This window comes from Cibotium barometz, chromosome 25 (genome assembly GCF_041138505.1).
Source record: "Cibotium barometz isolate CiBa-2024 chromosome 25, ASM4113850v1, whole genome shotgun sequence".
In the NCBI taxonomy this organism is placed as follows: Eukaryota; Viridiplantae; Streptophyta; class Polypodiopsida; order Cyatheales; family Cibotiaceae; genus Cibotium; species Cibotium barometz.
Genome location: NC_141070.1, coordinates 4,567,708 through 4,594,355, shown reverse-complemented (window position 1 = coordinate 4,594,355; position 26,648 = coordinate 4,567,708). Strand labels below are relative to the sequence as shown.

The 26,648-nt window shown below is 41.1% G+C and overlaps 1 protein-coding gene and 1 pseudogene across 2 annotated transcripts; both read right to left on the bottom strand.

Annotated features, from left to right (window-relative positions):
- Positions 1-10,516: 10,516 nt before the first annotated feature.
- On the bottom strand, positions 10,517-11,137 carry LOC147624162 (abscisic stress-ripening protein 3-like). Its single transcript, XM_086819091.1, has 2 exons — positions 10,867-11,137; positions 10,517-10,774 (listed from the first exon to the last, which is right to left on the bottom strand). Exons 1-2 carry the CDS (start codon positions 11,023-11,025, stop codon positions 10,595-10,597), a joined length of 339 nt encoding a protein of 112 aa, XP_086675217.1. The 5' UTR covers positions 11,026-11,137; the 3' UTR covers positions 10,517-10,594.
- Positions 11,138-24,000: 12,863 nt separating this feature from the next.
- Positions 24,001-26,428, bottom strand: LOC147624161 (putative LRR receptor-like serine/threonine-protein kinase RKF3 pseudogene; annotated as a pseudogene). The gene has a single exon (XR_015269054.1). The product of XR_015269054.1 is annotated as a putative LRR receptor-like serine/threonine-protein kinase RKF3 pseudogene (transcript).
- Positions 26,429-26,648: the final 220 nt, after the last annotated feature.

The window sequence follows — 26,648 nt, the reverse complement described above, 5'->3', positions numbered from 1 at the left end:
GAGGTCTACAAAAGATAAATAAAAACCAACATAAGTACTAGAGTACTATGTACAAGGGTCTATAATGTGAACATGCCAAGTAGGTGAGCATGCAAGATAAGTATGCCATAACTCGGTTGGACTAGATAGGTGTAGTCCAAGATAAGTATGCCATAACTCGGTTGGACGAGATAGGTGTAGTCCAAGATAAGTATGTTATAACTCAGTTGGTCTAGATAGGTGTAGTCCAACCAAGTTAACTGGAGAAGATTCATCGTGTGTCACATGCTAGTGGTGTAAAGGGGGGATGGTCACCCAGGCATGTCATGAGTGTCAACTCGTGTTGAGATTTTAACATCTCAACACTCCCCCACAAGCTCAACCTCCATATCCAAGACTCCAAGCATAGTGTACAATCTATCGAGCATCTTTTCTCCCAAGGCCTTCGTGAACATGTTATAGCTACCTACTCCTTTGTGCTGATGACGTTGATGTGTTTGGGAGAACCTGCCTCTATAACCCATTCAGAGCACATCATCTCGTGAGGAGGAACTATTACCAACTGCACCAAAACCCAGCACAAACATTAAATAAAGGCACCAATACACTCAGTTGATGTCCCCTCATCTTCAGCTGACACATGTGGACACTTAAGCTCACTCCAAGCTCCTCAAAATATGTAGCTGTCTCTCTTTGACATCCTCCCAGGTCAGATCTGATCTCCAAAAGCTATGACAATCCACCTAAAAGCCTCTCTTGACCCTAGCCACCACTAGTAGCTGGCCATAAATACTCTTAGCTCTGCCCCCCACATATGTTGACAGAATACATGCTTCTGAATTTTGATGCTAACCCTAGTCCAAAATGAGTATTCCAGGATCCTCTATTGTCCTCTAATGTCAACTAACCTTACATACAACCTCGGGGGGTTCACTATATGTAAACTCTTTATATCACGTGCGTTCAAGGCCTAATTTAAAAACCCCTTACCTATAAATTTTTCATAAATAAAACACAACCTTTTTCTATTCAATCTGTAAATACCCCCTTTAAATGGTACCCTTCTGTATGTAAAAAAAGTGTAAAAAAGGGATTAAAAAACCCCTTCTGTTGAACCCACATGCTATGCTTACATATTTATGAGTGACCCCCTGGAGAATTCAACCCCAAGTCCTTCCTAGACCCCTTGCCAACCCTCTTCCGACCTTACTCTGACCTTCACCTACCACTGGGATCTCCCTCAGAAGCCTGGACGAAGAACCGACCAATTCAGAAGACCTCAACTAAAATAGAATCTTCTCCTCAGGCGTCCTTTGGCATCTCCCAACTCTTAGGCTATACTTATATAATCAAGAAATCACCCTAGAATATCTCTACTACCTACAACTGATACAGTTGTCTCCAATCTGGCTACCCTCATAGCTTGAATTGGCTGAGATAGAGCCAGCTATCAGAAATAGTTTTGACAGACCCAACTATCTAAACTGAAGAAGCAAAACTCTTCACTCATGGGTCCTTTGACCGTCCTTGAATCTCAAGCTACTCAAATCTCAAAGAGTTACCACACCAAAGACTCACTATACTGACTCCGATAGACTATATTCTGACTTCTGACCAATCTAACCCAACATACCTAACTAGAGTAGAATTTCTTTTCTCTGTGTTTATTGACCCTTTTAAGCCCTCAAGAAATTCAAACCCCACCAAGACTCATCTCTCTACACCCCCACTGCTGATTGTTGATGGTCTACCAACTTAGAAATATCTTTTCCTTCAATTTTGTCCAACTGTGCTGAGAGAGACAGCTAACAGTACCTAACTCAAATTTTTTCCCTTCAGTACATAGAGACTAAAACCACTTCTGAATACCCAAAATTAACCTCTATTGGGCTTTAGCATATCCAGGCTAACTCCCTTCTGACCTGTCATAGTATTTAGATGGCACCTAGACCAAGCCAATGCTCAAGATGTCAGACTAACTTGTGATTACTTCTGATTAGCCTAGACCTCATAAATGTTAAACAAGACCAGACCAATACTCAAACAACCTCACCTAACCTATGGTGACACACAGCTAATCAAGCTGCCTCTTTTAGAACTTGCCGACTTAAACACAAACTAACTAGCATAGATATGATTCAACACAAGTCATCTCTTCATTCACAGTTGCTTCTTCTCAACAAACTCCATCAAAACAATATAACTAAAACCAAAACATAAGATTTCATAAATCCATTATAAACATGCTTCCTTGTGTATATACAATAGAGCAAATCTCAACACCCTTGAGATTTGGGAATAAAGAAGAAGAAAAAGAACATAACGAAACCAAGGAACCTTTGTATTATTATCCTAGCAAAACCTTGTATTCTCGACTTCACAAAAAACCAGAAAAAAACCACCATAGCTATAGGCAGCACACTGCAAACATCCACCAACATAGAGAGGATTGTTTAATGAAGGCTTTGAGCGGTCCAAGTTCTAACAAAATTGCAACCACAGAGGTCTTAGGGAACCTACCTCCTACGAGACCCCCTCACCTTTGCAACTTTTGCTTTGGACGAAACTCAAGTCAATTCAAACAAAACCTACTGCATCTTGTGCTCACACATAACAGTTGCATCAAACTTCTCCAAAAATTCTCTCCCAGAAAAACGTACCTCTTTTGCTCCTCACGACTCTATTGCTTTTTTTCACCCTTTTGACCTTCTTCTCAATTTCTCGTCTCTACTCTCTTCTTGACGTCTAGCTCACACAATCCAATCTTCACTGTCTACCAACTTCTTTTTCCACACTTCTCCAATTCCAAGCTTATCTCCATATCTTCCCACAACAATTGCCCTTGTTTCGTAGTCTACCCTCTCTAGTGCATACATGTGTACTTTCTTCTATTGGCTAGGGTGGCACAAGGGCTAATTTTAATTTTTTGGAAAGTGGCCATGCAACAACTACCTTTCCTAAGGTTTATAACCATACATCTATGATTTATTTTGTTTTCTTGGGTTAGGGTAGACATTTAATTTGGGCACAAAAAACCCTATCATATTTTGCACAACCCCCATAGTGGTTAGAGCATTCATGCTCAATCGCCGCCGCTGGCTTACTAAGACAGTCCTCAAAGAAACAATACATCCAAATCCCAACAAACATCTGCTGCATCACTTGTTGACACGTGCACATGAGCAGGCTAATTTATATCCATAATCTCTGCATCCTTCTGAATTGTCATAATTTTGCACCAATATAGCTTTAACCTGTAATAACCATTGACTCTCTTGGTATGCAGTTTTGGCGCCATGCAAGTCAGCTAGTTGATAAGTACCATTTTCATATATATGTACAACCTTGAAAGGACCCTCCCATAGTCAAGAAGGTGTTGTCCAGCTTGTTAATATATCTGAGCACCAGGTCTCCTTCTTTGATGCCTTTGTCCTTGACTATCTCATTGAAATGTTCAGCTTTTTTATTGCTTAGCTAGATATAGTGGTCCAAGGCTTCGTCTCTAGCTAACTTTAACTCTTGAAGATCCAGCAATCTCTCTTTATACACATCGAAGCTGCTATCTTGATATGCCAAAAGAAACTGTAAACTCGGAATCTTAACTTCAATGGGCATCATAGCCTCTTTCCATAATCAATGCCATATGTTTGTGCATATCCTTTGGCTACCAATCTAGCCTTGTACTTGCTTATGCTTCCATCACTATTATGTTTTACTTTGTACACCCACTTGCATCCAATGGCTTTCTTGCCTTCAGGAAATTGCACTAAATCCCATGTCTCATTTCCATATAGTGCATCCATCTCTTCATCCATAGCTTTCTCCCAACACACATTTCCAACAGCCTCATCAATGCATGTGGGCTGTAGAACCTTTACAACTTTTGCCATGTATGCATAGTGATGTGCCACATAACCATCATAGGTAAACCTCTGCACAGGGTTCTTCACTCTCCCAGATCTTTGCAGCTTTGCATTCATGGCTTCCATAGCCTTCTTTACACCAGGTGTTCTCATAGCTGGGATCCCAAGCTCCTCATCAAGGTTCATCTCTGAGCCACTAGACTCTCCATCAACTTTGATCTAAGACTAGCTTACGCAAGCATCCAGGGGAAATAAATGAATGAGTACTGCCTGAATCAATCAAAAGTTTGAATGACTTACCCTTATACTCAGCTGGAGTATGGATGACAGAGAATTGACGATTTTGCCCTTGGTTTTCAATTGCGGCATAAATCTGGCCTCTTTCCTCTTCCACTACTTCTGCTATTGTAACTGCTCTGGCAGCTACAGACTACTGGGGCAGAACTCTTTCTCTTTGGTTACCCTAGTTCTGGGAGGGAGTTCTGAGATTACTCTGTACAGAGGCAGATGGTTAAACTAGATTCCTCCTTCCATTGCCCTCATTTTGACGAGACGACGGACCCTGATTTGACTGATAGGAAGGAGCTGGTCTCTGCATTCTACTTCCCTGCTCTCTTGACATGGCAGGAGTCGAGCAGTCTTTAAGCTGATGTCCAAAACCCTGACATCCAAAACATCTGTTCTCACTTCTAAGCTCATCCCTCTGAGTCCTTGAGAAAGGTGGGGCTCCTGAGAAAGTGTTTTGAGGGAAGGGTCTTCCTTCACTTCTGAATCTACCAGCATCTTGATTCTGATTGGGGCCTTGCTGCCTCTTTGGGGGTGGAAAGTTTGAAGCACTTCCCAGGGTTTGGGGTGCAGGCTTTGGCGGGACCTTGACAACAAATGCCTTGGCAAAGTCCTTTGCCATTCTGACAGCTTCCGCCATTGAGACTGTTTCGGCATTTTTCACTAAAGTGTCTGATGGCTCGTTCATTCCTTGAATGAATCTGGCCATCAGCTGCTCTTCATCCAAAAGTGGAGAATATTTGAGGAGAAGGGCAAATGCCTAATGATATTCTTCAATTGTCCGGCTATCCTACTTCAACTCCAGGAACTCATTCATTTTGGTTTCCAAGAAGCCCGGAGGACAGAACTTCTTTCTGAGGTAAGCTTTAAGATCTGACCAGGTCTAGGTATTTTGGTCGAGACGGTTTGTCTCGCAATGGTTCCTCCATGCGGCCCTGGCCGTTTCCACAATTTTTAATCTGGCGAGAGCCATCTTGCTCCTCTCATTGTAACCGGTTACATCAAAGTACTCTTCCATTGCCTCAATCCATTTTTCCACTGTTTCTCCCAACTGTTCCCCTTCACCCTTAAATGGACCAGGTTAGGATCAGTGCAGGGCTTTACGAACATCCGGATCTAACTCCTCATCATCGATAAGAGGATCTGGTTGCCTAGCACGGGCCGCGCGCCTCATGATTCTGACAAAACGAGATTTTTGTCAACTTAACTTCGTCATCAGATTTATGACTTTTTTTTGAGATTTATTTCTTAAACAACAATTATTCCATCATAATTTTTGAAAACAAGATTCACTCTGATAATTTTGCTAATTAATATTCACAACCACGAAATCAATTTGGAATCTTTTGCAAAACACACTCACACACCATACAATATTACATGTGGCATTCTTATCTTGCCATAATATCTTGCACCTCTAGGGTGCTTTCCCACATACACCAAAGATTACATCTCTCAACACTTTGTACATGAGCTCTCTACTCTAAACTCTATGCATAAAGTAATTGGTTCACATATGCGTAAAGTATATTGCATATGCATAGGTGTAAAGAGAGCTCATTTATGCATGCATATGCTTAGAAAGGGGTACATTTTATTTTTTAGAGAAACTTAAATAGGGGATTTTCACAAGTTTCATGCATGATGCAGGTGACGTCCCCTATCTATGGGTATGGATATACCTTTGAAGTCTCAGACCTTTTTGTGGGGAGTTTGTATGTGGGCCCTTCCCCTTGGATATAAATTGGTACATAGAAACTTTACTTCAAGGATTTTATCCAGATCTGGATCTGCAGTAGAGGATGGTAGACATGCCTTCTAGGGATGCCCTGCTATTAGGGGTCTATGGAGAAAAATTGATAAGTGGGTATTTTCTAACACAGGGGTAAAGGGGTCTTGGGAAAGGAGGTCTCCCTTGCTATGGTAATGCCTCTAATAGTGTTGGTAATACCAAATTTATTGGCTTGGTCTATAGGAGTCAATTATATTAAATAGGAAAGTGGTCTTGATTCATTGTTGCCACAAATGGTTGATTCCCCTCATTGTTCCTAATAGTGAGAGGCTCTGCCCTCCTGCACAAGAAGTGCTACTTCTACTGCTAGCACCCCAGAATTCATTGCACAGAGGGGGAAGGGATCTTTCAGAGCCTGAGCTCTTACAAGCACACACACACACACACAACAATGGATAAGAAGGAGATAACCTTGAAAAGATTGGATAAGGATAGAGAGTTTGAGCTCTTGCAAGCACACACACACACAACAATGGATAAGGCACACACAAAGATAGAAGGCTAAAAATTTTCTTTATCTTATTGCTCTCAAAAGTGGTATATAAAACATAAGTGAAAACCAACATAAGTACTAGAGTACTATATACAAGCGGTTCTTAATGTTAACATGGCAAGTAGGTGAGCTAGCAAGATAAGTATGCCATAGCTCGAATGGACTAGATAGGTGTAGTCTAGCTGTAGAAACAGTAGCAAAATCCGTTGTGTGTCAGCTACCAAACACGTTAGTGGTGTAAAGGGGGAATGATCACCTAGGTACATCATGTTAACTCATGTTAAGATTTTGACATCTCAACACTCCCCCTCAAGATCAACTCCATCTCCAAGACTCATTAGGAGAAATTCAAGCTCCAAATGGGTCCTCTTGGAGCATTCATGATCCCCCATGCCTACAAGCCGTGGTGGTGCAAGCATTTAGTCGAGTCGTGGGGGGGGTGATTATGGATAAATACTTTTGTGATACTCATGGACAATTTGTGATTGACAAATTTGGTATCTAGCCAGCCTAGAGATTTCCCTTTCTTGCCATCAGAGAAGATGCAAATATATACAGGGCATCTCCAAGGCACCTTCAACCCACTGTTTATGCCAATCAAGGGAAAGTTCACTACCAGAGAGTTCCACAAAAGGCATGCTCAGGACTCTCACTTGATCTACAATTTTCCTTACATTCAATACAGTGAATTAATAACAAAGATCAACTCCTTCTTACATTGTCAATTATATTGAATTTACACATTGTATCACATCTGTGTTCTTAATATGTGAATTCTAGTTAACTAGGTTGATGCAGAATATTATTGTTGGGTAGGGGAAGCTTGCTCTTGATGTGGGGGAGAGTAGGCTTACTCTTACTATTGGGGAGATTCACGAGCATTCTCTTGCTATGCTTACTCCCACCAAGGGGATGGAGTATCTCCAAGGTGGATCCACTACCTTTCGGTTGGCATTTGCAAATATTGCCATAGCAGTGGCATTCGTCTTGGCCATTGTGGAAGGGGCACAAACGCATATGGCACATTAGGCTCTGGTTGCCTAATATTGTTGATGAGAGCTTCAATTGTTGTGGCCCTACATAGTCGTACATCCAAATCCATATATTTTTCTAATCGTGGATTCTACAGATTTGAAAAATTACATGTGTGCTATCAGTGAATGTAGTACAAGGAAATTGAGATATCATTTTAAAAGAAGAAGTGCATGCTTGCATTTTCTAAGGGCAATCCCAACATTGAGTGTAGCAACAACATGGTGTTATAGCACACTCTCTAACCACAGCTAAAGCCATCTCATTACTGGAGTACTCTACATCTAACGATCTCCGTTGTCTCTAAAATATTCTCCTAGGTAAGGACTTTGATACTAGCTATTAAATTTCTAGATTTGCACAACCATTTTTCAATTGTCAATATTCTCTCTCTCTCTCTCTCTCTCTCTCTCTCTCTCTCTCTCTCTCTCTCTCTCTCTCTCCTCTCTTAGTAATATAAAAAATGATCGTGTAGACTTACTGCCTCATGTTGCCATGAAATCTTGTAGCAATTGAATTGGTAAGATAATATCTCTTTGACTCGCTATCTATAATAATCAAACTCCAGTCTACACTACAAAATTCAATAAAAAATATAAGATGGTAAATCTAGTATCCATGTCAAAGTACAAAAAGTACAATTTAGGTCACGTGACACTTACTTTTCATGGTAGGCCATTACAAAGATCTAGGCTTAGTCCAAAACTACATGCCTAAACCATGGACATACATCCTGGAGCATACATCCATGTAGGAAACCTCCTTTGAAACCAGAAGCGAGGATATAAGAGAATCCAAAACATATACCTTGCACTGAGCTTCCCATGGGAGATTTGATAAAACCAGGCTACACAGATAATTCACATCGTATTACTTTGAGAAAGTATAATAGGTTCAAGTTTAGGGCATGGACATAGCAAACCTTAAAATAGCCTGCATAACTGTCATTGACCTCCTTGTGCATTCTGGATAAGACATCAATCTCCTCCACATCGAAAGGGAAGTATTGAGGAGTGTTTCACACTAGAAGCCTCACAATGAAGGAGGGAGACAAATACCTTAAATCTTCAACATTAGCATTATGCAATTCTAGGCAAGCAGCTTATTTCCTCGCCCTTTCAATACTCTCCCTATTAGTCTGGCTATTTCTTGCTTTGTTATTGGTCATTTGTGCATTGAGTTGTATGTCATGCGAATGATTGACCTTTATCTCTTCAGTGACAATAACTCTTTTCCTCAGGGGGAGGGATCTCTAAGATTCCTTTCATCTATGTTAGTGAGGTTAACTAGCGCCAGAGTATTGTCATACCTAAACCTAAGAAGTCGTGCAATGAGTACATGTCCCTTGACATCACTATCACTATGTGTGCATAGGAATCTATTACGTAGTGGTCCTTCGATATCACTATCACTCTATATGCAACATGGGAAGCTAGTACGTAGTAGCAGTCCTCAAAATACTCAATAAGACAATCCTCGCCAGCCTCCTACAAGCAACCTAGCGCCGAGCCCTGCCAACATATACCAATGTGGTTCCTTTCGCAAATGGATCTAACAAGGTGCTAGAATGGGGAGCTTCAAAATTGCACCCTACATGTGCCTCTTGTTGAGATGTCGAGCTCATCTAATGAGGCGGTGGACACTGAGCCTAGGGGATAGGCCCCCACACTTACACCACTGGCATGGTTGGTGAGATCATGGGTGATATGCGGCCAATGGGATGATAGGCTGTGTGACACCCATTCTAGAGACTGGCATAGTTATAGCGCCAGCTCATTTAGTTGGGTTCACACTATAGAGAACCCTAGTATGTATTTGGTTGAGTACCTTTTCATATTGTGTGTACTCTTATCTTTGTATATGGTGTGTTGTTGTGTGAAGAAGAAGAAGATTTTCAGCCTCTCACCTTGTGTGTTCTCTTTTAGGGTTTTGTGAGTGTGTGTGTGCTTGTAAGAGCTCAAGCTCTCTTCTCCCCTGCAGTACTACAGAGGCCGAGTACAGAGGTGCTGCTAGAGCAAGAAGCAGCCTATGGTTGCTCTATCCAGTACTACAGAGGCCGAGTACAGAGGTGCTGTTATAGCTGCATGTGAGGTAGCTTGGTTAAGAAAGCTACTTGCAAATTTGGGTCTATCAGTGGTGGATAGATAAGTTGTCATTTTCTAGCAGTATATAGTTGGCCAGGAACCCAGTTTTTCATGCTCGCACGAAGCATATAGAGGTCCACTACCATTTTGTCAGAGAGAAGGTTTTGGCAGGAAATGTTGACCTTGTTTATGTCAGCACACAGGATCAGGTCGCTGACATCTTCACCAAAGCATTGGGTATTATAGAGAAGCTCTGCGCAGATTCAGGGCTTTGCTTGGTGTACATGAGTTGGTGTACATGAGATGGAGTTGAGCTCGAGGGGGAGTTTGAAATATCGAGCTCATCTAATGAGGCGGTGGACACTGATGACCCGCCTGGGGGATAGGCCCCGTAAAAACGTTGCTATTTTCACTGCTACACCCTCATTTTATTGTAGTGGATGACTTTGCTTGGTTGTAGAGATCTACTTCTTTTATGCTCTCATTATTACTATTTTCTAAAGTTTCCAATGTAGACGATGTCGAAACATCGTGCAAATTATATTACAAGTATCCCAAGTATTCCACTATAAATGCACAACAAGATATTGATGGCCTTCGTAACTTTTAAAGTGGAGCTAAACAAGATCTTGTCAAATTTGAAGTATTAAACAAAAAATGATTTCAATGCATTGAAATCATTAGCAGATATCCGATAGAATTTCGTGTGTGTGTGTGTGTGTGTGTGTGTGTGTGTGAGAGAGAGAGAGAGAGAGAGAGAGAGAGAGGGGGGGGGGGGGGGGGGGAGGATGGTGGCCTTTGTAAATTTTAAAGATGAGATAATGGAGATTTGGCCATTACATTTGTAGTATTAAACAAAAAATGATTTCAATGCATTGAAGTCATTACCGGAATAACCATTAGAATTTGGTCGGCGTGTGTGTGAGTGTGTGTGTGTGTGAGAGAGAGAGAGAGAGAGAGAGAGAGAGAGGATGGATGGATGGATGGATGGATGAATGAATGGGTTGATTATAATGACCAGTGGGCGAGGTACATAGATGCGCTGATTTGTTCAATTGGAGGAGAGCTAGTGATGCTGATGAGCATGCTTGTGGGCCTCTTTCGCCTCCTTCTTGGCCTGCTTCCTCTCGTGCTTCTCGTGCGCAGCGAGCGCACCAGCCCCGACGGCAATGGCAGCAGCCACGTGCTCACGGACCTTGTGCGTGTGGTGCTGCTCAGGATGCTTCTTGGCCTCGTGCCTCTCGTGCTGCATTTGACGCCCAGAACGTCCATCAGATATTCGGATCAACACGTTAAAATCCACCACAGTACGCGAATATATATAGGAGGGGGACTCACCAGAGCAAATGCGCCCGCGGCCACAGCGCACGTGTCCGCTACGTGCTGGCGATGCTTGTGCTTCTTCGCCGCTGCCTCAGCTGATCGTCCGGCCTGCTTCTCCACGCTAGTCCGCGCAGAGCTGCTTTTGGCGTGGTGGTGAGAGGCGCTAGTAGCCATATCTTCGGGATAATTGATTGGGGTGAAGGCTTGATTTAGGCTGATTCACAAGGTAATAATAATTAGGCGTAGGTTTACGAGAGCGGATCAAAGGATGCTGGTGAGCACCCCTGCCGAGACACCACAGATGCTATATAGCTAGATAGGCAGGCAGCACGGCAGCCGCGTGTTAGCCCAGCACCGACCTGGCTGCGCTTTCGTGCGCCGACACGGCCTTAAACACGCACACGCAAGCCCTGGAGGGTAGCTTCTCAGGAAGTTCCACTCTCGTGACCAGTCGCTTTCTTGCCACGCTGGACACACCAGTCAGCCCATATCCATCCACGTTATCTCTGTTGGGCCCCCGCAACACGGTCTGTTGAAAAATAGAGCTGCTGATATCAAGCCTAGGACATTCCATTGGTGGAACTATTGTTTGCGTTTTGTTTGTGCTTTGTGCATGAGCTTGTTTTGTTTGTGCTTTGTGCATGAGCTCTCTACTCTAAACTCTATGCATTATGATCTATCCTTTTGGTTCGCACGTGTAGAGTATATTGCATGCATAGGGTGTGTAGAGAGCTCCTTTATGCATGAGATATGCATGAAAGAGTATGCACAAGGGAGCATAATGAGAGCTATGCGCATGAGCTTTCTTGCATAACCTCTTATGAGTTATGCATGACCTCTCTTATGCATAATATTTTTTTATATAACTCATGTTTCTTTGATGTTCCTCTCGTCACACCATGCTTATGTGTAATTCTTTATCTTTATGCATGAGCTCTATACATAATACTCTATGCATAGAGTATCATGTGTTCTATGCCTAGAGTATCATACATGCATGAGCTCTATACATAATACTCTATGCATGAAGTATCATGTGCTCTATGCCTAGAGTATCATGCATTAGATGCCTAGAGTATCATGTGTTCTATGCATTTGGTTGGGGCATGCATTAAGTGTGTTGCATACATAGAGTATAAAGAGATCTCTTCTATGGATGAGCTATGCATAAAAGTGAGCTCTTATAAACCCACTTTTGTATAAATAGAGCTCTTATAAGCCCACTTTTGTATAAATAGAGCTATGCATAATATATTATTTGTATTCAACCTATGCATGATCTCTCATAAGAGCTATGCATGAGCTCTTTTTTGTATAAGATGTGCATGAGCTCTCTTGCATAACCGCTCATGAGTTATGCATGAGCTCTAAAGAGCTATGCATAAAGAGAGCTCTCTTACATAACCTCTTATGGGTTATACATGAGCTCTATACATATACTCTATGCCTTTGGTTGGGCATGCATAGAGTATAAAGAGAGCTCTTTTATGTATGAGCTATGCATAAAAGAGGGCTATTATAAGATTTCTTATGCAGGAAGAGAGCTATGCATAAGCTATTATGTATATGAGATAAGAATGAGCTCTCTTAACGGTTATGCATGGGCTCTTATTTGTATGAGCTATACTAAGCTCTCATTAGATATGCATAAAGAGAGCTCACTTGGATAACCTCTCATGAGTTATGCATGAGCTCTCAAATAAGCTCTCATCATAGGCTTAATGTTTTTCTTATAAGTCGTTTTTCTTTGATGTGTAGGTCTTCTATCTAGCTTGTGCAACCTCTATTCTCCCTTGCCATACACTCTTAAGTAAAGCTCTTGTCATACCCTACTTGACATGTGTAATTCTTTGTCTTTATGCATGAGCTCTATACGTAATACTATATGCAGAGAGTATTGTGCTCTATCCCTTTGGTTGGGAATGCATAGAATCTGTATTGCATGCATAGAGTATAAGGAGAGCTCTTTTATGCATGAGGTATATTCATAAAAGAGAGCTCACATAAGCTATGCATAAGATAGCTCTCTTATGCATAAAGAGAGGTATGCATATAAGAAAGTTATCTTATGCATAAAGAGAGCTTTGCATAAGCTCTTATTTGTATCAGCTATGCAAGCTCTCTCGCATAACCTCTCGTGATTTAAGCATGACGAAGGATTTATAATGACGTGGCAGCACATTTTATCCAATAAGTATGGATATAATAACTAGGAAGGATATACTCAAGTGATTGCATGTTCATCAATCTCGATAAGATAACATGAAAGGTATAGCTAATGTTCAAGCATCAATAATAGGTAGTACGCTAAACATGATAAATCATCCAAAATCATTAGATTGAGTTATTTTTTCAATGATCTAGCTTGATGATGTTGAGGGAGAGGTGAGGATGATGAGGAGATGATGGTTCCCAACACTTCCTCTCAAAGTGCAACTCTATAAGGGGAAAGTTGGAATGTGAAAGGGATTAGAGATAAGGGTAAGCATGCTTCCTTTTGGGAGCAAGTGACGAACAAGGGCTATGATATTTGGTCTTTTCAGGAGCATTACCTACATGGGTACATCATGGGTACAATGGTGAAAGAAAGATGGACTTTAGAAAATGATTGGTGTTTTATGGGGGTTTGGAGGAAGGATTTAGTAAGTGTCATTCGTAGGAGACTTTGTCCCTCTATTGTGGCAAATAATCCCAATGGGAGAGCTCTAATTATGGAAGTAAAAATTTTGGAGATAAGATGGTTTGTGAGTGTGTATGGCTAGCTACTAAACAATCAACGCAATTATTGGATTGGCTAGGCAAAGTTAGAGGTGACCATGCTTGGATTTTAAATGGAGACTTCAATGTGGTTGAGGACAAGGGGGATAGAAAAGGAAGGGGCGGGGAGATGGGTGTGGGTGTGGGGTGGAGGGTGTTCTGTAACTAACTCTAAAACAAATCATGTGAGGAGCTAGTTAATAGGAGGCCTTCTTGATGGATGGAAACTGGATGGAAACTTGGGGACTAGAGAGATGAGAGAGGCTTTCTTGATGGATGGAAATTTGGGGATTGGAGAGATGAGAGAGGTTATACTTATTTTAGCCTTGAGTATAAGGAGACCTCAACTAGACTTGATATAGTGTACTTTGGTGACCATTCTTCTATTATTCCTCACACTCTCAAAGTTTCGGTGGATACTTTCTCTATGCTTTTTAATCATATCCCTCTTAGATGGGATTGGAAAGATATTGGTTGGAATAGAAAGGATTTTCCTAAAAGGTTATTAATGGTTAACAACTCTTTATTTAAGGATCAGTTGTTTGTTAAGCTTACAGATAAAGACATTCATCAAAAACTAGAAAGGAGAGGAGGATGCCAAGAGAAATGATACGCTTTTACCTGCGATATGCAAGATGTGATAAGACAAGTTGAGAGAGAAAAAGGGCTAAGGAGAGAAGGCAGAAGCACCAAGAAGTGAGAAGGAAAAGGAACTTGTTATTAATGATAAAAAGACATGGAGAACTTCAAGAAGATTGGATCAAGTTAGAGGAATGAAAAAGGCAAATGTAGATATGGGATTCTAATAATGCTTAGAGGGGAAGGATTATTTCCAGAAAACTAACTTTTCTTACTTCACATTGCCCCTTTAAATTCTTCTTTAGATCCCTAAAGGATAAGAAAGTGAGAGACTCTATTGATCTTGTGAAAGACCAAGACGAGGTCATTCAGAGAAATCCCAAGGATATGGCCCAGAAATAGGTAAGCTATTTGGGAAAGATATTGAGTATGATTGGAGATATGTCACATGCTAGGTTTACGGCTTAAAGGGTAACCCAAAGGGTGTCTTCTAACCAAGATAAGTGGGTTGAAAGATAAATTGAACAAGATGAATGTCTGACTACCTTAACGGAAACTAACTTGTAACATCCAATATGATGTGTCATAACTTTCTATGTTTATGCATTGCTCAGCATTAAGCATTGGCAAGAAGTTAAATGTATCTTTCGATACTTGCAAAGCACTCAAGATCTTAGATTGTTTTATGCCAAGGGTAGTGATTTACAACTACAAACCTTCAATGATTTAGATTTGGCAGGTAATTATGATACACGACAATCCACTTTTGAAATTTGTTTCTTTCTTGGCAGTTCGTTTATATATTGGCTAAGAAAGAAACAACCAACTTTGGCAATTTGTATATATTGTTTCTTTCTTGGCAATTTGTTTATATATTGGCTAAGAAAGAAACAACCAACTTTGGCAACATTGTCCTGTGAAGATGAATATAGAGCATCCATTGTGACAATTGAATGTGTATGGTTGAGAAGATTGATGGAGGATCTAATTTGTGTCCCTTTAGAAACCCCTACTCCTATTATTACTGCCTGCTTACAATCAAAGTACAATGGTAGTTACAACAAGAATCACGTCTTTCATGCCAAGACCAAGAACATTAAACTAAAGTTGGTGCATCAATTCCTTGATCATTCCCCCCTTTCATCAAACAAGGATCAGTAGTAGGCACAATCTACAAAGGATCAGTAGAAACTCGCACAGGTAATAACCCATCAAACATATCTAGAGAATTTGTGTAGGTATGCTATTCCATCAATGATGAATAGATAGAATCCTCTACGAAAATAGCATCCCTACTAACAATAAGAGGATTGTAGAGATGATAACCTTTGCTTTCGGCACTGTAGCCAATAAAAATGCATTTCATTACCTTCAAGCTTAGTTTGATTTTGTGCTAGCACATGTGTAGATGACAAACAACCAAAAACACACATATGTTTAACCTTAGGTTTTCAATTGAACCAAGCCTCATAAGGAGTGATAGTCTTCAAAGCTTAAGTGAGACACTTGTGTTCAGCACATAGGTAGCACATAGAACTACTTCCATCCAAAACTTATATGGAAGCTACTAACCTTTATCCATGCAACTAACCATCTCCATGAGAGTCTTGTTGTATCTATCAGTAACACATTTTTGTTATGGTGTAGAAGGAGTTGTACATTGATGCTTAATGCCTTTTGGTGATAAAAATCTTTGAATCCATTAGACATGTATTCCCTCCCTCTATCGGAATGGAGAGTTTGAATTTTTACGCTGGTTTCATTTTTAACCATAGCAAACAACAACAAAATGTTGAAAATGAGAAAATATCTCTGATTTTCTTTCATTTAGTAATACTAACCAAATTTGCTATAGTCATCACAATGAATGTAACAAAATATAAGTTTCCTCCCAAAGAAGTAGTCCTCATTGGACCACACATATCACTGTGTAAAAACTGTAATTTGTGATCAGCTCGATCTGTTACCTTCTTTGGGAAAGGTTAGCGAGTAACTTTGCCAAGGATGCATCCATCACAAACTTATTTTGTTGGTGGATCATGGTGAAGAATATCCTCTAACATCCCATGTTGTTGTGCAAAAGCATTAAACCACTAAAATAGAAGTGTGGCCAAACCTAGCATGCCACAATTGGGCATTGTTAGAAATGTCTACCAAACAAGCAACATCACCTTGTCATACATGTCCAATTTAACAAGCCATGTGTGGTTATTAACGATCCAATAAGCATAATTTTTTTGTCCTAGTCTATGTCACGGAAAATGCATTTATCATCTACAAATTTAACATTAAGACCCCCCTTGTTAGAGTGGGTACAAAAAGCAGATTTTTGTGAACTCTTGGAACAAAAAATACATTTTCAAGATGAATGTCCTCACTCACTAACAATTGTGAGAATAATCTTACCAATACCTTTAACAAGGTAAGAGGCATTGTTGGCACATGTAGTGTGACCACTTAGTGCATTCTCCATATATTTAATCAAGCTTCTTTGAGAATTTATGTGACTAGTCATGTGGTTAGAGGCACCATAATCTATATACCATATATCCTGAGATTTTAAAAAATCTCATGTTATGAAATTAAGCATGTGCTGCATCACAAATAGTTGCTCACTTCTTTCATCACCACCCTATTTACTAGTTGATGCATAATTACCTTGCTATAAATTTACACTTTTAATGCCATTCTATTTTTTATAGCAGTACTTTGCCATGTCCCTTGCTTTGCCATAATAATAGCACTCTATGCTATTTGCACTCTGATTTCTTTGCCAAGCACCTCGGCCTCTTTGGCTCCCCTTGCTTCTAAACTGGCCTCTTCCACTATGTATGATTGCTGCTGTGTAGTTCGAATCATTGGAGTGTTGTTGTCCAGAATTCTAGTTTGCTTATCAGCCACACCTTGGCGTCGACCACGATCTCTACCTTTACCTCTACCTGAATTAGAGTAAAAGGCATGTTCCGATGTGTTCTTGCTTTTTGTGAAGAACAGTCCTCACCAAGAGACTTTTCTTCTATGATCAACATAGACACTAAGTTCCAAAAGTTGGGAATATTCTCTTTGACTGCAATAGAAATCTTGAATGGCTGGTACTCTTTACCAAGCCTACTCAAACAGACACTTACTAAATCATCATCTTCCACCAATACATTAATAGATCCATGTAGTAAGAAATGTTGATGTTACACCACATGTAGAAGAGCAGCAAATCAGAGGTGCTTAGTGGACTTAGAGAGTCCTCTAGCAGTGGATCCAATGTTAGTCCATGGTCAAGTAGGTTGAGGACAGATGTAGGCACACGTGTATCACGCAAAGGGAAGGAAAATTTATGCCTAATCTCTAAGCAAGTCACTCATATGTGGATGGTGATTCTAGCGGCTCAAAGCAGAGCCTTGATGAGGAGCTTGGCATTCCGTTTGTGGGCACTCCTAGTGTAAGGAGAACGAGTGTTGTTTTAAGGACACCTGGCAGTGATCCAAGTGTACGCAGGTCTACGAGGGCTAGGTATCTTGTTGATGACAGGTTAAGATATGATGGATATACAATCCATGATTATGCTTACATGGTTAAAGCAGCATAGGAGTTGGAGCCCACTTGTTTTGAGCAGGCACTTAGAAATAAGAAATGGAAAGATTCCATAAATGAGGAGATGGAAGCATTGGATGAAAACGCAACATGGACGTTAGTGCCTTCATATAAGGAAAATAAGGCAATTGGATGTAAGTGGGTATATAAGGTCAAGCATAACGCTGATGATTCAGTGTGAGAAAGTATAAATCAAGATTAGTTGCCAAGGGCTATACACACACTTATGGCATTGACTATGAAGAGACATTCAGCCCAGTTACAAGAATGGCAACCGTGAGCGCTGTCATTGCTATGGCTGCAGCATTAGCAAAGGGTTGGTCTTTACATCAAATGGATGTAAAGAATGCCATCTTGCATGGTGATTTGCAAGAAGAAGTATACATGATGCAGCCACCAAGTTATGAGAGTGATACACACCTTTTTTTGTGTGCAGGTTACGCAAAGCCTTGTATGGCTTGAAGTAGGCACCTAGAGCATGGTCAAATAAGAACAGGGAGTATCTTGTTACCATTGGATTTGAGATATCCAATGCAAATTTTTCACTTTATGTGAAAAAGACAGATAAAGGGATCATGCTATTAGTCATCTATGTGGATGACTTGATTATCACTAGTGATAGTGATGTTGACATACATGATGTCAAAAGGCTTTTGAAGTAGAAGTTTGAGATGAAATATTTGGGTGAGCTGTGGTATTTCTTGGGCATAGAGTTGGTGAGATCACCTCATGGTATTTCGTTATTGCAGAGGCAGTATGGCTTGGACATGTTGTCCAAGTATGGTATGATAGGCTGTAAGCCTATTTCAGTGCCATTGGAGCAAAACACAAAGCTTTCCACAGATACAGGTGAGCTTTTGTGCTTTGTGTGCGAGCATGAAAAATTGGGCTTCTCGCAACTGCTAATGCGCTCTGACTGTCAGTGTAGATAGAGGTGGCAGACTCCCTGTACTCAGCTTCACAACTAGAAGTGGCCACAGCAGGTTGCTTCTTGCTCAACCAAGATATGCATGAGCTACCAGAGCATGAAACAAAAACCACTTGTGGACACTCTTGTGTCATAGCAACCAGCCCAATCTGAGTCCGAAAAAGCATGTAAATCTAGTGGCAACGATCCCCCCTTGGGATAAAACAACCCAAGATGTATGGTGCCACTCAAGTAGCGAAAGATGCGTTTAACTGCCTTCCAATGCTGCGACCCTGGGCTATGCATAAACCTGCTCACCTGTGAGACTGCAAACTGAATGTCCGGCCTTGTAATGCATACATAAATGAGTTAGTGGGTAATTAACAAATAGATTAATGTAGGCATGGATAATCAAAAACCAGCAAATTCTCATTAGGGCAATGCCTCAATTTATAGAGTTTACATCCAAGCATCATATCCAATTGATTTCTCCATGATTCACCCCACCTCTTTTCCCTGATTCTCTCCACCTCTTCACTTTTCCCAAAATATCTCCCATAATATCTCCACACTTCCCAGAATATCTCCACACTTCCTAAATCTTCTCATGCTACCCTTTATTCTCTCCCAGTAGATTCTTCTCACCTTTTCACAGGTTCTTTCACATTTACACATCCTCTTTTACAACCTCTAACCAAGGGCTTATTCCCGTACACACCCTATTCACTTGTATTTTTAACACCTCCCCTCAAGTGAATACTTCTCTAGCACACCTAGACCCTATACAAAGTTTCCCTCTTACTTGATAGTCCGCGACCAGTGTCTACTCCTCCCCTCAAGTTAACTTAGCACACCTGGACCCTCTATCAAGTTTCTTTCTTACTTGACAGCCCGCGACCAGTGCCTCAAGTCCCTAAACTCCATAGTCCTTGACACTCTCTCTCTCTATGTGTCCAAGGCTACTATAAGTGTCCGCGACCTTGACTAAAGTGCTCACACATACATCTACCACGTGGCCTCATCATCGGTGGCTCAGAGATGGTTTTACTTTGTTGGGGCAGGTTACATTGGGTTGTGGGGTCTCTCTCTCTCTCTCTCTCTCTCTCTCTCTCTCTCTCTCTCTCTCTCTCTCTCTCTCAGAGATTTTTACATGGCTCCTCACTCTTTGGAGCCTCACATCTTCTCTTGTCTTCAGTCTTCTTGTCCTGGCAGCTTCTCTCCACGTGTCCGTCTCTTCTTTCAGTCTTCTTGTGGCAGCTTCTCTTCTCGTGTCCATGTCTTCCTTCAATGCTTCCTTTAGATTTTCTTGGTGTGGATCTTCCTCTTGGAAAGAGATATTCTTCTTCTTTCATGGCTGGGGCCAAGCTCATGGCTGGGGCCATGAGCTTGTCCGTCAGGTCGTTTTGCTCCATGTGAGCAGCATGTTTCAATGTTTTGCTAACAGTTTCTTTGGGCTTTTGATGTTCATCTTGTGTCATTATGCAATGCAAACCCAAATTTATGCGGGAGGTCTTACCTCTTGCCTTATTCTGGACAAGGGCAGTGTCTGATCCCATTTTTTACACTGATGCAATGTGCCCACTTATTCTGGACAAGGGCAGTGTCTGATCCCATTTTTACACTGATGCAATGTGCCCAATATACATAATGTGTATAGCATGCGTATAGCATTCATTCTCATGCGCATTCCAAATGCAACTCTAGCTATGAATAATTTTGAATTTGAGTGAGATTTACAGGCATTAACCAAGGGTTAAATGCAAAATGATGATTATCACAATTTTATCAGCACAATTTTACCAGAAATTACATTAAATCAAGGGTAACTAATTTGTACAGGATGGTTGGAGTATCAAACCAACTCCGAATTGCAATCTAAAGTTATAGGGATCTGTATCAAATACCTAATGGTTAATTTGAACCCTCATTTGTACCAAAATATAGTGATTAGCACTGATTAATCACTGATTAGTAAATTAATTCACTGTTTTGTGTGCAAAAAATAGAGTATGCGGGGAGTCCAGATCTGGTGCCTTAGACTTCAAATGAGCTCAAATTCTTTCAAAGCCATCAATAGCAATGAGTCTAGTAGAGGATTAAGCCAAGAACCACAAGATTTGACCAAATATTGAAAGCTAAATCTCTGTTTTACCAAAGTCACCTGCAGATTTGATGAAGAGCTTGGATCTCACTGTAGACTTTATGAAACTGAATTGTGTCTTCACCAGCTTGTAGAGCATGCTTGAAAACACCTTGGGCTAAGAGGAATTAGAGGCATTTGATCTGAGCAAGAAGAAATATCAAAAACCCTTCAAAAAACGGTGCCTGGTAAATTTGTAATTTCTGCTGCATCCGTTCGGCGGTTTGCTGCGTGGAGTTGATGAGCTTAAAGAGTATTGAGATGGCTAGCTATGGTTAGAAGCACTAGAGCTAATTTTAACTGTGCAAGGAGAATGGAATCCTCCACTGGCTGGGGGTACAGAGGTGAGTTGAAAACTAACTAAAATTTTGATTATTTTTTAATTATCTACTAATCTTAATTAATTAGATAATGGGCTCATAAACCTGATGGATTCTAGGCATGGCTCTGATACCATGTTGAAATTAGGGCATTGTGATGAGCTATGGTGGATCAAACACTAGACATGACACCCCAAAAATTTTTGAATTTTCACGTTGTGTGTGTTCTATATCTCAAGAGCTAATGGTGGGTTGCAAGAGCCCAAGTACCCTAAGATTGGTGGAATACATCAATGGGAGAGTTACTCACATTTTAGTGGGTTCGAGAAGCATCCATAGCTTCATCAATTCCAAACCCCTTAACTCTCTTAAGCTCACTCCAATGGAGCTACCCATTAGGAAGGTGATTTGGTGGTATTGGACATGGGTCCTATTGACATAATATGGGGGTGTGATTGGTTGCCATCACTTGGTGACTTTCATATGAACCTTCAACAAAGGATTATGAGCTTTGAACATCATGGAGAGAACGAGGCAACTTCTTCAACTATGCAAGGACAACATGAAGAAAGCCAAAGAGGTTATGAAGGCTAATGCGGATGAGCTTAGGTGTAATGTGAAGTTTCAAGAAGGAGATTATTTACTCTTGAAGCTACCTAAGAGCCACCACAACAAACTCAATGGCTCTACTAATGCTCAAAAGGATTGGTGATTTCGCGTACGAGCTCTTCTATTGGAATCCATATTATATTCCATGCATCCAATCCCAAGAAGTATGTGGATTCTATACCTCATGAAGTGGAAGAGCTTCCTACTATGGATGAAGAGGGAGAAATCATTTATAAGCTGGAGAGGATTGTGGGAAAAAGGACAAGAGGGCTGAGTAATAAAAGCATAAAGGAGTTCCTCATCAAATGGAAGCATTTACCCTTTCATGAGGCTACATGGCAACCACTTTTCTATGTGCAACAACAAGGTCTACCTATGAAAGATATTTCTTGACCATGTGGCAAAAATCTACATAAGCATTTTTTAGAGTCTTTTCTCTATTCCAGTGGCTATTATGATGAAGACTTATAATGTGGGAATGGTTTGACATTGTGTATAATTCATTTGCAACTCATTTCAAGATGTTTTTCATGAAGAAATTAGAAGGGTTTGCAACTATGACATGGGTTGTCCAATCCTCTACATGTGAATTGATTATTATTCTTCATTTGGTGATTGAAGCTTATGGTCTAAAGCCTTCCAAGCTTGTTCATTTTTGGAGGCTTCAACACTATCTTCTAGTGGTATGATTCATTCATGGGAGCATATTGAAGATCAAGGACACTCTTTTCTCATGATTGAAAGATCTAGTTTCTGCATCTATGGACTAGTGGATTTTTATGGTTCATACGTCATTAACGTAGCTATTTTTGGAGATTCTTCTATCTATTCTTATGGTCTTATGGATATGATAAAACCTTCACTTCTCATTTATGTATATTTGACATTGGCTAATTATACATATGATAGATTTTGAGGACAAAATCATTGGGAAGAGATGGTTTGTAATGAAGTAGCAATTTTATGAGTTAGGTGTAGGGGCTGTGGTCATGGGCTCAAGTATAAAAAGGGACTCATAGGCCACTATCGGCATCTTTCAGATATATTACTTTTGAAAAATCTTGGAGCCTTTGGCTTACACACATTTGGTTTATAGAAGGCTATTTTCATCCTTATGGTGAGCAGATAACCACTCAGGCATCATGGATTTGTATGTGATTTCTACCTTGATGCTAGCGCTTTCATGGTGATTGCACTATTTTAATGTAATAGAGAATCACCACGAAAAATAGAGGATCCTAGTGATTCTCTATTACATTAAAATAGTGCAATCATCATGAAAGCTTTTATGCAATCAAGGCAGAAATCACATACAAATCCATGACGACTGGTTTAGCCTCTCACCATGAGGATGGAAATAAGAAGCCAAATGTGTATAAGTCAAAGGCTCCAAGATTTTCCAAAAGTAAAAATACCAATGGTGGCCCATGAGCCCCTTTTATACTCGAGTCCATGACCATAGTCCCTAAACCTAACTAATAAAGTTGCTACTTCATTACATCATGCATGATGACAATAGCAATTTTAATGAAGGCCCAAAGTTGTTCTATGTGTGCACAAATAAGAATAAAGACTTCAGAGAAACTTCAATCCTAGCAACTAAGCTCGCGCCTAATGCAGAAGTGTAAATACAAGATATCACACATGACGCCTACATCTCCTTCAGATCATCTCATGAGCAACCGTTTAGCTGGTCACCCCACCCATCTACTGCTACCCGTATATAACTTTCTAAAGTGAAGGCTACTTTACAAATATAAGTAAGTTATTAAATAGAATATAGCATTGACATAGTTGAATGGCAAGCCTTCATTGTTGTATGTGGAAGGGTTGGTTAAGTGAAGCAAACTTTAGTAACAAGTGGTATTATATTGATTGATGCTTTTTGCTTGATTGTAAAAAGAAAGGGGTTGAATGCATCCACAAGATTATCCATTTGGATCATGAAGAGTTCAAAGATTGATGGTCCACACTTGGCTGCCACCTTCATATCAACTTCACACTTATGGTCCAACCCTTATCATTTCTCAAGTCTTTTACTCTACTAATTAGGATGTTCTAGAATACATAGAATTATTTTTCAGATGGTTTTACCATTTTTCTCCAAGTCCGAGTAAAATAGAATCGTAACCGACAAACAGCAACTTAGGAGAAGATTAGAGAGCCGAGCCAGATCATCAATGCCGAGATCATACTAGCGTGCACCATCGCATGCAAAGGCATACAAAAAGTCACCATGAGACCACATAAACAAGAAAGACTCTTCCGATGTTTAAAAACACAGTGGACGCATACATAAACAAGAAATATATCATCTTGCTAGGTCTGATTGAGAGCTGAATGACCGGAAACCAGTGCTGCTGGACAAAAGCCCCGATCTGCCAGCAGCCCTTTCTAAGTCACTCATTGCTACTGTGTAGGGAGGGGGGCGATCGGGTACAACAGGCAAAGGCTGGTCAGTTTCCATAAGTTTTAAAACCTGATCTATGGGAGGTCTCGAAGATACATGAGGATGTGAACACAATAAAGCTATGTGAACATACTTCTTGACGACCTCTGGCGGGCCTAAGTTGTCCATGTGTGGATCTAGAACATCCATTATTTTACCCTCTTTTACCAATGACCATGCCCAGTCAGTAATAAGGAGTGGTCCCTCTGAATCCTTGGAAAAACTGATGATCTTTTTCCCTGCCAGAAGTTCAAGAAGTAGAACCCCAAAGCTGTATACATCACTCTTCTCATTGATCTTGCCATAAAGAACATACTCGGGTGCTACATAGCCATGGGTACCAGCCACTCGAGTAGTGACATGAGTGGCACCCTCTGGTGTGAACTTTGCCAGCCCAAAGTCTGCAACACGAGCATTCCAATGGCTGTCGAGGAGAATGTTGCTGGACTTGATATCTCTGTGAATGATAGCCGGTTGCACATCCTGGTGAAGGTATGCTAAACCTCTCACTATCCCAAGGGCTATGTTCTGCCGTTTGGGCCAATCAAGTGATGTTTTCTGGGTAAAGAGATGGTCATGGAGACTGCCATTCGGCATGTAATCATAGACTATGATCCGCTGATGGCCTCTTGGGTCCGACTTATCTACGCAGCAGCCTCGCAAGGCCACTAAATTGCGGTGCTTCACACTGCTAATGACCTCAACCTCGTGAAAGAACTCCTCGTCCCCTGCAGGAGAGCTATCCTTGAACCTCTTCACAGCAACCTGTGTTCCATCCAGGAGTATACCCTTATACACGCTGCCAAAACCACCAGATCCCAGCAACTTGCACACAGAGAAATTGTCTGTGGCTGCTTTGATTTCATCTAGTGTGTACCATGTGAGATTGCTATTGGATTTTGCCATCTTTTCTTTGCTGGCTTCAAGGTCCCGTTTGCTCGCGGCGATTATCCGCATCCGATGTCGAAAATAGATGGATAGAAGCAAGCCCAAAGCTAACACAAGTGTCACTGCTGCTCCTATAGAACCAAAGATGAACGTAGAGTGGGTGGCTTTATGATCCTTGTGAAGCACGAGGTTAAGCAGGCAAGTTGAAACATTTATTCTTGAATCTGTGTTGGGCATAGTAGAAGCCCCATACAGTTGCAACAGGTCTTGGCAACTGTTGATGTTTCCACTGGAGTTCCCAACAGGCATGTGATCATTAGTAGCTTGCACCACGGCCTCAGTGCAAGCTGAGCAGCTACTTAGCCAATCTGCAGAAGCATTTATGCACTTGACGGAGATGTCGGATAAGACCCCGACAGGCACCACCCTCTTTAAGATTTGGACTGTAGTGATGTTCTTGCAGCTATCTGATCCTTGGGCTATGGAGGCAGTCATGAAATTGCATTCTGATCTGACATTTACAGCGTCACCAAGAGCGCCAAGCTTCTTGTCGAAGGCATCCCAACATGCATTGGCAGATACACTCGGAACCCAGAAGTGTCCGGAACGGGCCACATAGTCCACCATGACAAACTGGAGAGCTTGGACAAAACTGGTGCATCTGTAAGTGTTGTTAGGGAAGCCCTTAACGTCTTCACCTATGGATCTTAATGAATCAAGAAGGGTGAAATTCAAGGGGCAAAAAGAAGAGAAAGGGGGCGGATGGGAGTGGACTAAGAAGGGTGGTGGTGGAGTGAGGCCCATAACCCACATGATGGAAAGAAGAGGACAGAGCAGCCTTGGAGCCAAGCCAGTCCTTACCATAGTCCAAGCTTTACATACTCAGGTCACTCCATAAACTCATTCACACAATAACCCAAATCAAATCCTTCGCAGATATCAACAAGAGAACCGAGAGGAAGACAGCAATAACAACGTAGATTTACTTTCAATAGAAAAGCCTAGCTTAGCTTAACCCTTTTCCACCTCTTAAATTAAGAGAAACCCTACCATAGCCAGCATATTGGTAGCAGAAAATCATAATCAAGCCTCTGTCACGGTACATGCTGATTCGCCCCATCAAAGCATGCACCCCACTCTGTTAGGTGCACTTGGAATCGGATTCCTCACTTTCCGTGCTCCTTCCAGGCAGAGGCCTCCTACATCCCCAAAATTATAAATAATGTGGATGGTAGAAGAAAGGGCATAGGCAAATGGGCCTCTTTTAGTTGTTCAAGGATTTTAGCACTGAACTAACAAAAATGTGGATGGTAGAAGAAAGGGCATAGGCAAATGGGCCTCTTTTAGTTGTTCAAGGATTTTAGCACTGAACTAACAAAAAGTGAAAATGAGCAAAAACTGGTACTCCCATAAATAACTATAACATAACACATGGCCCTCTCACATCTAGGGCCTCCATGTGTGTGTGTGTGCGCACGCGCGCACGCGCACGTGTGCATATGCAGGCATGCACATGTATGTGTGTGTGAGTGCTATGCGCGATATCATCCTTTACACGCA

Bases quoted from the DNA above. Each gene is read 5' to 3' on its own strand.
- LOC147624162 (XM_086819091.1), bottom strand. From the start codon at position 11,025: ATGGCTACTAGCGCCTCTCACCACCACGCCAAAAGCAGCTCTGCGCGG. The intron at 10,775-10,866 runs GTGAGTCCCCCT...CGTCAAATGCAG, and splicing joins CCGCGGGCGCATTTGCTCTG to CACGAGAGGCACGAGGCCAA.